Here is a 12,715-nt window from a genome sequence, read left to right on the forward strand (position 1 = left end):
GAGGGAGAGAGAGAGAGAGAGAGAGAGAGAGAGAGAGAGAGAGAGAGAGAGAGAGCCTTTAAAATGTCTTTCTACCTTTCTTATCTCCCATTTCTGCTGTGGTCCTGTCTTACTGTCGTGTCCTTTATACTGACAGTCCTCTAATTTGGCGACTCCTTCGGCCGCCTGCAGACAGAGTTCCTTCTGAATGTTGTGTCTGATCTCATGATGGGTTGAAAACTCAAAATACTGTAAGATCAGAGAAAAAACGATGCAACATGTCAAACACATTTATATAGCGATATTAGCCTGGATATTCATGGGTGCTGCTGAAAAACATCTTTAAGTCTCCGTTTTGGGGGGTCGATAACGCCGGATCGGTGTAAACGGCAGGTGTGACCGTAGCAAAAGGTATGCGTTTTTAAAGGAAAACGCAATAGAACGTCGCCTTAAAGGAGCAGCTCCCCCTTAATGAGAATTCTGAGATCATGCACTCCCATGTCGCACTGACCTTGTTTTTAATTTCATTCTTCCGTGAAACAAATAATGAGACCAGAGCTGTTGTTTGACCGTGGACGGTGAATTATGTCGCCAATCTTTTCAAACCTTGCGTGTTTGGTCTTAAGGCGCAATGGATTTTGATTGACTGTCAATGTTTAATTGTCCACCAGCGGGAAAAAAGTGATCATCGAAATACGTTTCTGACTAACTTCCCTCTCACAGCATTGGTTCATGTAGAGAACACACTGTTCCTGTACCTGGTTTCCTCCCATCCCGTGGCAGGGATACATGATGAGAGACTTTCCTCCCTCATTATTCTCTCCAGCGTCCAGACATCCATCCTTACCAATGTTCTTGATCTGAAGAGACAGAGAGAGAGAGAAGGGAGGAGAGGAAGTCAAACGGATTGTTGTGTCGTAACATGAAAGCTGTATAAACACAGAGTCGTGTTTTCACCAGCATCTACAGCATGGTGGGAAATCACAGCAGTCAGACACGACACGCTGCGGTGAGAGAGAGAGAGAGAGAGAAATCCTAAAACACACACAAACTCACCGCGCCAAACTGCAGTGGATTGAGATCAGGCAAGAACACCTCTGGATAGACGTTCTTTAAAAACCAGGAAAAACTCTTACATTGAAGCTTTTCTCTGAGACCTACACGCTTAGAGATGTCTCCATATGAGTGCTGTAATGAGAGAGAGAGAGAGGTTTCATTACAGAATCCATCTTAGAATCTCATCACAAGACGTCCCACAGGCTGTCTGAGGCACGGCTTTAAATCTGTGGTTATTAAACAGCAGCAGGTCTCCGGATTTCTGTGCTTTAGGTTGGAAAGAAGCATCACATTGCTTTGGGAAGAGGCTTTTAGCCCAACTTTAGTAAAAGTTCTTTATAAAACTCAAAACCGTAAATCACTGCATTGTACACAAAGTACAATTAAAGGGATACTTCACCCAAAAATCATTTACATTTCTTTGTTCTGATGAACACAGAGAAAGAGATTTGGAAGAATGCTTATAACCAGACAGATCTTGACTCCCATAGTAGGAAAATTTTTTATTTTTATTTGTTCTGTTGAACACACAGGAAGATATTTTGAAGAATGTAGGACAGCAAACAGTTCTGGGACACTTTTGACTACCGTTGTATTTTTTCCTACTCTGGGAGTCAATGGGGGGCAAAATCGGTCTGGTTATAAGCATTCTTCCGAATATCTTTCTCTGTGTTCATCAGAACAATGAAATGTACAGTATACAGATTTGGAACAACTCGAATGATCGAATGACTCGTAAATGATGACAGAATATTCATTTTTGGGTGAAGTGTCCCTTTAAGGTATAAATGAAGATGATAGAAATGAAAGTATAAGATGAAGAAAGTGCTTTCAGTCTTGTGTACAGGTGTGTAAATGCTCATCTTCACCTCTTTGGCGATGTCTGCAGCCTGCTGGTTTCTCCTGTAGAAGATTTCTTTATAATCGTCCATCCACACCTCAGCCAGTCGCACCTGATTTCGAGCGATCACCTGTGTGCCTTTGGGGAAGGTGTGTGGACTCTTCGTGCGAAACACGTGACCAACAACAGAACAGGGGATGATTTCCAGCTGCCCGCCGCACTGCCACACCTATAAAACAATGAGAAGACATCAGGACAATATGAATACAAGAGAGAAAACAACTCGTTTCAGTCATTACACAAAACTGCGTTTTGAAATCAGTATTCCTCTTGCATTTCAGCACAAATAGCTCCGTAAACATCTAATAACATCAACATCTTACAGAACATTTGACACACATACTTGCTTAATAGCACTATAAATAACAGTTTATATCAAATATATTATGATAGCTACTGTATAATATAAACTGTTTACAATGTAAATTTATGTTTCTAATATTTACGATTTCTTAAAAATATATCATATTTATATTATATAATAATGTTCTACGATTTTATTACACAGCGCGCTGGAATGCTTGATTCCAATTGGCCAGTCGCGACATTTCAAGGTCCGATATTTCCAAATAACAACCGCTCAAAACTAATCACATAGGTAACCCGGATGCTACAAATCATTTTGACAGGCACAGTTTAATATTACACACACACACAAAAAATGAGTTTACATCATGTACATATATGACATTACATTTACAAATGATTAAACCAAATTGCCTGTTAATTGCATTTGAACATTGTGTCTTTTACATTAAAACCGAAAGTAAACAGGTTCTCGCAGAAGGTCTACATTTGTTAAAAATGAGCTAATAAAATCATATTAATTTACATAACAATATTTAATGTTTAATAACATACTTATGAAGTCAACAGCCTTGTAATAAGTGGGATCATGTACAGTCATACTGTTTATTCTTGTGATAACAACTGGCTGCATGTACATTATCTCTTACATAATTGTTACAATAAATTATAACAATACAATTATTTTATTTATTTTTTCCTTATTTTTATCTACTTTTTGTTCTACGGTGTTTTTTGCAAAGCAGCTTTGCAACAATGCAAAATTGTAAGAAGCGTTATAGAAATAAATTTGAAATAAATTTTGTATGATAACAAAATTGATCTATTTAGATTTTTTAATTAAAGTCCCCGTGAACCAGAAGTTGCGATCGTTTTTACTTCCGTATTCTGACGCATTTCCGAGTGAAAAGGAATTTCAAAGGAGAAAATGAGTGGGCGTGGCTTGCGTTTTTTACACCGAATTGATTGGATGTGTAAAAACAGCTGTTGCATTTTGAAACGAAACTGGCAGCAGACTGACAGTTGAAGGGGAGGAGTTAACGGATGCTCCGCCCAAGCCGTCTAGTTTACGTCATTTGAGATGGATAGCCATTTCAGGGCGGAAGTGCATTTTCAGATTTTAACTGAAGATTATGAGGGTACATGAATTTGAAAAAGAAAATGACCCACATTGATAAACGATTTACTATAAACGCTGAAATATTTCATGAAAAAATAAGAATTGTCATTTTTTATTTCACTGGGACTTTAAGTGCTTGTTCTTGACTCAAAATATTTAGTTTCGAACATAAACTGTATATTTGTTAGCATTTATTTATTTATTGAGATGTACATGTGTGTAGATCGTGTGTGTGTGTGTGCGTGCGTGCGTGCGTACTGTCTCACCCTGAAGGACATTTCAATATTTTCTCCTCCCCAAATCTCCATTTCTTCGTCATAGCTTCCGATGTGGTAGAAGTAATCTCTTGAAATGGCAAACAAACCGCCTGCAAATGTGGGAGTTCTGCGAGGACAAATGTGATTACATTGCAAACATTCCTCTGCTTTTAATGTTTTTCCATTAGACTGCGTGGGTACAAACACTAAATAGAACACCAACAATGAAATCTAATGAGGTTCTGAGTGTTATAAAGTCAATTTACTTTCTCAGTCAAAGCATTTAAAGGAAAACAGCAGATCTGCTTCAGTTGTTTATTGTTATCGTATTGTAAAAAGCTTCACGGTTTCATACGGGCATGATAGATCACGCGTATTTCTGGGTGAATCATTAATCCAAGCTTTTTCTTACTTAATGGGGTAGGTCTCATCTTTGCGCCTCTGTTTCTCGTGAGCCGGAAGCACTTCCCAGCCGAAGGACAGGGCCCAGTCGAAATTCCCACGGTTGTGGTTTTGTCCATACGGTGAGGGTTTCATGAACTCAAAGGTGTTCAGGTCAATGGTGGTGATGTCAGGACTCACCACGGCTGTCGAGTTCTCTGCTATCCGGGCCAACAGAGGCTCCAGCCATCCGTGAAAACACTCGCCTGAAAAACACACATCACTCCTTCATTCTCTTGTTAAACTTTAATACCAAAACCAAACAGAATCTTATTAAGAATTACTGGGAATGGTCAAATTTGGTATATTTAGTGGTGCCATGGTTTTACAATTGATATTTTATGTTGTTATGGACGTTTTTTCAAATTAATTCTGAGCAAAGCTGCAAGAACATAAAAAAATAAATAGCATTAACGAGAACAGTCAGGGCTGTATTCACAGTGAAGAAACATCAAAAGAGTATCAACATAGTCAAAGTATAACCTTCTGCAGGGCTCAACAATAAGCCCGGGGCCAGCATCTGAGACCCAGCGCTGTATCGTCACCAAACTTTAGCATTTGCCTATTAAAACATACTCGTTTTTAATGTTCATCAAACAGACAAAAAACATTCACTGCTCCTGACCGGTTAAACTATAACTTTATTAAGGTTTATTCTGAATGTAATTTATACAGTGAAAACCATAAAGTGTTATTTTACATTATTTAATTTTTGTACCTGATAACTACTATTATTACACGGCTCGTTGGAATGCTTGATTCTGATTGGCCAGTCGCGACATTCGCAGGTTCGTTATTCCCAGAGCCTAATAGTTTTAATGGTATTATAACCTTAAATATTAAGACTACATAGGTAAAAAACAATAAATAACTAGACGATATTATTTATTTATTCTTTTTTTTGTGGTGGGGCCAGTAAAAATTTTGGCAGGGCCAATAAAAATTGGAATCACTTGCCCGACCGGGCCAGTGGGAAAAATCCTTAGCGTTAAGCCCTGCTTTTGGTTATTATACTGCAAAAAAATCTTGTTTTCCTGTACAAATATCTAAACCTTCCTAAGTCAAGATATCTTTGACAAGCAAAATTACGTAAAACATTAAACATTATACTATTTATTAAACTTTATTGAACTTGTTTATTGAAATAAATGATCAGAATTATGTGAGTTTATGCCATTTCTGTTCTTTAAAATTAAGTTTATATTTCTCATCCCACTGAAAGAAGCTTTGTACAGGAAAACAAGACAGAAATAGCAGGTAACAAAAACAGTTTTTGCATCTTTTCTCATTGGGGCTAAAATAAACTCTTAATCGAAGCGCGATTAATAATGCAACACAAGTAACTTCGCTCATAAATATGCGAAGTTTACGAAAGAAAACAAAACCAGACAGCTCACATCAGGCCGAATTCCTTTTCGAAACTAAATCTGAATGGGAAAACAGTTTGCGCTGAATTATTACATTCAATGAGTTACTCTGGGGTTTTTCAAAACTCAAATCCAAACCAGAATGTAAATACAAGCGCTGCAGTAAATACAACAGTGTTCTGAACTGGACTCCACAAACATGCCCAAAAAACCCCACCGTGAATCTTTAACAGGCATAAACTCCGACAGAATTAAAAGCAACACATTCTTTCCAGCAGAGAAGAACTCTGACTGACCACAGGCGTGTTTTTATTAGCCGGCGGTCACAGGGACATTCATGCGACGTTAAGAGATGATGACTCACAGTGGGCGTCCAAAAAGGTGAGCGTGTCTCCCGTAGCCACCGATGCCCCGAGGAGCCGAGCCGTGATCAGACCTTTCCTCTCAAGCTGACGGACCACACGGACGATGTTCAACTGTTTCAGGTAGTCGTCCAGTTCGTCCTTCAGTCGATCTGCGAGAAACAGAAATGTCAGAACAGAAAAATCGACTTGCTCTTGACTGCTTACAGGCCAACTTTGACCTTTCCAATATGGCGGACGGGAGTTCACATAAAACAGCCGCTGATGAGGCCTCTCTGCGTATATAATATTTGAGGTTTTAAAATAGGTCCACCAAATTTATGTTGCGATACGTGATATGACATTATTAGAGTTATTTTCTTTTAAAAGAATAACACAAGGCAGCTGAAAGGAGTCCAAGCCTCACAGTACGGTGTACTAAAAGTTTTGGCTTTGATTCTGACTGAACACACAGCACGCTGGTCCCTCTCAGCAGAAACTGAAACCACACGAGAGAGTGTAATTAAAAGAAGACAGAATGAGAAAGAGGACGTTGAAAGCCAATTCTCTAGCTTCCATTTCTCACATGGCGAGACGCCAGCATGGAAAGGTCAGTCAGTCCGGGACCGCCAAATCCTTCACTAACCGCAAACCAGGTGTTTAACAACCTGGTCAGGGTATATAAAAAAAGGACAGTTCACCCAAAACTTCTTTCATCTTTTATTCACCCGCATGTCTTTCAAAACATGATTGTTGAACATGAAAGAAGATATTTAGAGAAATGTGTCAGTGGTTTTGTGTCCATACAATGGAAGTCAATGGGGTTTAGTGTTGTTTGGCTATCAACACTCTTTAAAATATTTGCTTGTGTGTTCTGCAGAAGAAAGAAAGCCATACAGTAATTAAGAACCTAAATATAATTCGCTAGTTACACAAGATGGCGACGGTAAGCTTTTGGGACGCCAGGGTCGGCAGACTAATTTCCGGCCCACAGTGTTGGGATGAGGAGGATTTTCGGTCGGCAAAAAAAAAAAAAGTAACACATCAGCAATATAACAGATCCTCTTTACATCGCTAAGCACTTCGTCAAGCCAAAACAACTCGATTGTTTTACACGACCGGTAATTAGTCTGTGGACTCAAAAAATGTTCAATGAATTACTAATTTAATTACTATTGAACACATGTGGTACCAGTGTTGGGTGTAACTAGTTACCAAGTAATTAGTTACTGTAATTGAATTACTTTTCCCTTAAAAAGTAAAGTAAGGGATTACTCTTATTTGTTCTGTAATTAAATTACAGTTACTTCTGATGTAACTGAATTAAATACTGTGTAATGTATATAATAGTGGAATTGACATTAAAATTCAAAATCTAACTTTAAAATGCATGCATTCATGTATCTTTCGCACATTTGTTATACAAGTCAGTTAATAATTGTACTTTATGTAGTTTTATATGATTTATTTGAATGAATTGAGAGTCGTTTTATGTCTATCCTTGAATCACTTAACTCATCAAGGTTGATATAGGATATAGAAAGTAATTAGTAATAAGTAATTAAATACTTTTTGGAGAGAGTAATTTGTACAGTAATCTAATTACACTATTGAATGTGTAATTAGTAACTAGTAATTAATGACTTTTCAGAGTAACTTACCCAACACTGTGTGGTACCATGTTGGATGTTAAACACTTGAAGTCAAACAAAAATTCTGGGTCTTGTATTTCAAGCAGATCTCCTGCCGTCATTTCTCATCCCTTCTTTCTCTTCCTCGCCGACAGAGGTCTAGTTTCTAAGAGTCCACTGACAGCCCCCCAAACCTCGGCAAAACCCCTCAGAGAACATTCGCAAACATTTCTGCTTCCTGTTGTAACCTTTTCATGAGGAATTCTGCGAGACGGGTTGCCCGGCTGGAACCGGACACCCATTAAAGCGCACAGAGGGGTGTTTACCGTCAGAGCTGGCGTCATCCACCAGGATGATCTCCCTCAGCAGGAGCGCAGGGGAGGTGTGCAGGACGCTGTAGACAGTGCGCAGTAACGTGCTCCACCCTTCATTATGAAACACGATGATCACACTCGTCGTCGGCAGGGCCGGACAGCGCTTGAACGTCTGCTCTATGCATCTGTGAAAAAATGAAAGGGAGACAAATGAATACATCGAAGGGCTTAGTGATATACACTATTATAGATGTATTTTACAACCTGAAAAACCTGGATAAAGAAAAGGTTCTTTGGATCTTCAGGTGTTCTTTATGGAACCATTCAGCCATTAATGGTTCTTCTGCACCTTTTGTTTAAGAGTGTACCGAATTGTTCTGAATACAACTATAAAAATGACGACACGACGATTTCACAGATTTTGAGTTTATTTTGTCTTTGGCCTTTACTCTAAAAAGTTTTATGAGTGGCCGCCCCCCACCTGGTCTCAAAGTGAAGTTTATACCATAGAGGACTACAATACACCCCCCGGTCACAGGACCCTGTTCTCGCCTGCAACAGTTCTAGTTTTAGTTCTTGCACATATTGAACATTTGTAATCTAACTGGCAACAACAGATGTTGGAATGATAAAGCAATATTTGAAGAGTTCATATGCAAAAAGAGATAAGTTATCATAAATCACATGCATTCGAATGCCCCAAAACAGGATTTATAAAAATGAAATGAAACGAGTTCTCTGTTTTTGCAAATGAACTATAATTCAGCTGCTATCCGAAACGTTTTTCTCTATCATCATCTCTGTTTGAAACACAAAATTGCAGGTTACTTTACGTCCTTCTTTACGTGTGTTTAAGTCAAATGATACCACAAATTTCCCACAAAATCCAACCCGACAGCTCGAATCATTATTATAAGATTAAATCAGATGTAAATAAGGGTGAGAAGTGAGACGCCTGATGTTTATTTGTTTTCAACCAAAAAAGGTGATGCGTTTCATCTTATTCTACATACTTCTCCTCACTTACACCTTCCATCCAAAAGATGTATATACTTGAGTTATTTTAGTTATGCGACCAGCCTGATCCCACAGGAATTCATAACTGTTTTACAAATCCATAGCAGTTTGTAAAAAGCATAAAAACATATGGTCGCTGTCCTTCTGAAACCTCGGATGTCCAAATTCGCTGTTTTTCAGGAAATGAAAAAAAAAACGTTTCTTTAAATGATTAAATACTGCCAAAGTTGACAAGCACTTTTTAACACTTTTTACTGGTTAGGTAATTGCAAAACCCAGTGGCAAACATAAAGGGTGAGTGACTAATAATAATGATTTATGTGACGCGAGGTTTCTGAAGGACACCACCGATGTGATTATTAGATAAACGCAAAAATGAGGCCCCACCCCAAAACCGAACGTCACCGGCGCAAAAGCAGATCATACTGATACGCATGAATGAGATTGTGTTGATCAAGCCAAGCTCGAACTGTGTTACGTGTCACTTCATATAACAATAAGGGCAAGAACAAACGTGTTGAACTGAAGAAAAAGCGCTGGTCTTCCTCCGAGTCTCTAATTTATCTCAATAGTAGTGGAGGCATGTTTAGATAAAGTGTCTGAAGACAAAACCTCACAAGAGAGCACCAGACGAATCTGAAGAAATCTTCAAACTCAGACAAATCCTCAAGATCCTCTCTGTCTGGAAATGTTACGATTGCGATCTTAAATGTGTCAGTGCGTGTCAGACTTTTTTCGGCACGCCTCACATTTAAAACTGTATCAAGATGTGAAGACCCTCACTGACAAAAATACGACCTCATACACCTGGCTATTCTCGAGACGAGGCCCTTGACATCTCCAAAGCAGCTATAAGCTGACATGAGACCTGCCCAACCTTTCATCCAATGAAATGCAGCGATAAACTGAAAGACAAACTGTTCGTGGGGGTGAAAAACATCAGCGTCAGGTGAGCAAAGCAAACAGGCGATACATACTCCGGAGGTCTCGTATCGGGCCCCAGGTCCCTGCTGAGCGAGATCCGATCGCTGGCGTACAAATTAAAGCAATGCTTCTCATCGCCTCTCTCCTTCTCCTTCTGCTCTGCTGGACTCAGGTGGTCAGTGTGAAAAGCCTTCCCAGAAGCCCCCGGGTGACTGGGGTTCTGCGGGGGTCTTTCCAGAATCGGACGGAGTTCAGCGGCCGTGTAGTATCCGGGTAAACAGGCCAGGCCTTCATTTCCCTGCTGCTGCTGTCTCACGGGAGCTTTGATCTGCATCTTTGGCATAGCGTCCCGGAAGTTATTCACGGCTCCCATCACCATCCCGATGACGGCGTCCCGTTTGCCCACGATGTCCCTGAGCCAAGGCTCATCCCGCGGGTTGTGACTGACCACTTCTCTCTGCATCAGAAACAGGAACGTCAAGAACACAAACGCCACGATGGCGAGCTTCCACGGGTGCAGCCGCCTGCGCAGGAGTCTGCGGAGAAATGTCATTCTTTTGTGAACGGAGGCCGGCGCTCAGAGTCTCTGGAACAAAACTTCACCTGGCACACACCCTGCGCGTAACATCGCCGGCTGTCAAACCTGTGAATGAGACGGAGGTGATGACGAACAGATACGCACACAAAAGAACACAAGCCGAGCCACCGCGAACATTTTTCAAGACAAACACTGACAACTGGTTCGAGGAAGGAAAAACATCGAGACGCTGTGAACTTCAGTGCCAGCGCTGAACGTCCAACCTAAACATTTCCTTTGACGTTTAAGCCCAGTTTAGGTAGCTGGGAAATCATTCATCACATGAGAGAAGTCGTTTTGTGAACTTAAGTTCTTTAAAAACATCCACTTGGAGTGAATTGTAATAGTTCCAAATGATAATTGGTCCTTTTAACCAATGGAAAAGTGTTTTTAAATGTCTGTTTTAGCATTGAAGACCGACTCATTTACTTTCTTGATGCGTGCAAAAATAACAAAAAGTATGTGATATTTAGAAAGAGAATTAAAAGCAAATGTAGTAACAACAATAAAAAAGACTGAATCAAGTCATTACTATAAAATGTCACGGTGAAACTATAGTTACTGTAGCCAACCACGGTTCATTTTCGCAAGGGATTAATATACAGTAGACTAAACTAAAATATTCAACTTAACTTTATCATAACACTAGTTCATACACTCTTAAACGAATTCATGAAATGCCTCATAAAGATGCGTAATGTAAAAATGACATTTCAAACGCACAGTAAAATACGGCACGTCATTTTCATCCACGTATGCATCATAGTGAGCGCTACAACACGAATGAAGCACTGACACACGAAACACCTAAAGAACGTTTTTCTCTCTCAGATTGTAAAACAAAGTATATAACATACCGCCGGCGGTTGTCAATCATGCAAACACATATTCAGAAGTGTTTCGAGCTTCACAAGGACTGTCTCAAAGCCGAACCGCCGTCTGCGTCTGACTCCAGCAGCGGCGTCAATGTGGAGTAATCACACTCGGACTTCCGCGTCGCTCGAGCCAGGTGTGTTTCTCACAGGAAGAGTGAAGGCAGGGGGCGGGGCGTGTGTGGCGCCAGGTGCGTTTCAGTCAGGAAAAGGGCGGAGCGTGCGTAACGAGTGCGTAATCGCCACATCTGACCTCCATTCATTCGGAGGGTGCGTCAAGCAACGTCAGCGAGAAGCGTTTGAAAAATGTTGCTGATCTACACATGTAAATTGCAGGAATGTTGATATTTTGGGTTTGTCCACCACCGTGACGTTTTACGTTTCCTTCCGTATTCATTTATTAAAAATCATTTATATGACCAGTTCTTGCATTCTAGCCTTTGTAATATCAATGCTCATCCTCCAATATTTGGCGAGGAAACATGCCAAGTAAATATTAGCTATATTGCTGGTATTGATCGCGTGAGGTGTGATTTAAGTTTGTTCAGCCGCGCCAAATGATGTTTGATTGAAAAAATACGAAGTTTGACATTATTACAGTTTCAAAGGACGATATATACTTCCCTTACATATCAACGCAAGCATTTTCGTTTCTAGAAAGTAACAGGGTTTGATAAGTTTGGGAACAGGGCTGATATTAAAGTACCAGGATTATTACGGGCATCCGCTCCGCGAGGATGTTGCCGGGAGACGCGCAGCGCAGGAACGCGCGCATCACAACGCGGAGAGAAGCGTTTCAGCAACAGGAATAATCTCAAAGTTATCCTTCCACTTCGAAAAACATTAAACTCGATAACGGAATGCCTCAATGAAGTGTTTTGTGCCGTATTCAAATTGGATTTAATAGTAGGATTTTATCTTTTGGTTCTCATCCACCAGATAATCCCACCGGTGCAACTGGTAGTTTCCATTAAAACCAACACAATTCCCATTCTAACCATTACATCCATTCAAACGTGATGGTTTCTAGGGATACAATTGTCAGAAGTGGTTCGTCCAGAATAACTTGGACAAAATCACGGTAATCGCCGATGGGTCAGATTTAAGTGTGCGTCATTGTTAGTATTTTAGCATTTAAATTAATTTACAATATGGGCATAATAAAGTAGAATATAGGTTAAAGAAAGCGCACTCACCAGACATACTGGATCCAGCGCGAGCGCGTCCCCGTGCGCACGAGCTTCATAAAGCGCTTCTGTGTGCGCAGCGTAAAGAAAAGAAACCGGACACAAACCGGACAAGAGAAGAATACCAGAGAGGCTCAGAGTCCTCAGTTCCTCTGTAGGGGGCTTGAAATGCACCTTCCCTCGAGTTCCCTTGTGTTCAACCTCTCCATATCCAACAACAGAATTCCTAACTATTCTTTATTTATGCGTAAAAAATAAAGGTATCCAAAACCAATCCAAATGTTTATATTTGATCATCGTCAGTGTCACACTTCATGAAGAAGTTTGTAGAAATGTTTTCTTGTCATTTTATCCGGCAGTTTCTTGAGGTTCTCATTCTCACCCCGAGATGTTTTTAAACAGTATTAAAGGAGTTCACGTCTATT

General features: G+C 40.1%; 1 protein-coding gene across 2 annotated transcripts in view; it reads right to left on the minus strand.

Annotated features, from left to right (window-relative positions):
* Positions 1–12,587, minus strand: part of galnt3 (UDP-N-acetyl-alpha-D-galactosamine:polypeptide N-acetylgalactosaminyltransferase 3 (GalNAc-T3)) — a 36,277-nt gene extending 23,690 nt beyond the window's left edge. Inside the window, exons 1-10 of one of the 2 annotated variants that reach the window (XM_057336302.1) lie at positions 12,300–12,587; positions 9,708–10,297; positions 7,726–7,898; positions 5,792–5,941; positions 4,032–4,266; positions 3,629–3,746; positions 1,905–2,105; positions 1,036–1,167; positions 738–839; positions 76–228 (exon numbers count right to left, since the gene is read on the minus strand). In XM_057336302.1, the coding sequence (XP_057192285.1) occupies positions 76–228; positions 738–839; positions 1,036–1,167; positions 1,905–2,105; positions 3,629–3,746; positions 4,032–4,266; positions 5,792–5,941; positions 7,726–7,898; positions 9,708–10,207 (1,764 nt within the window). In that variant the 5' untranslated portion in view covers positions 10,208–10,297; positions 12,300–12,587. Of the gene's footprint in view, positions 1–75; positions 229–737; positions 840–1,035; positions 1,168–1,904; positions 2,106–3,628; positions 3,747–4,031; positions 4,267–5,791; positions 5,942–7,725; positions 7,899–9,707; positions 10,298–11,088; positions 11,256–12,299 lie in introns of those variants that run through there. The other variant, XM_057336301.1, reaches the window with a different exon arrangement.
* Positions 12,588–12,715: the final 128 nt, after the last annotated feature.

This window comes from Triplophysa rosa, linkage group LG6, assembly GCF_024868665.1.
Source record: "Triplophysa rosa linkage group LG6, Trosa_1v2, whole genome shotgun sequence".
Lineage (NCBI taxonomy): Eukaryota > Metazoa > Chordata > Actinopteri > Cypriniformes > Nemacheilidae > Triplophysa > Triplophysa rosa.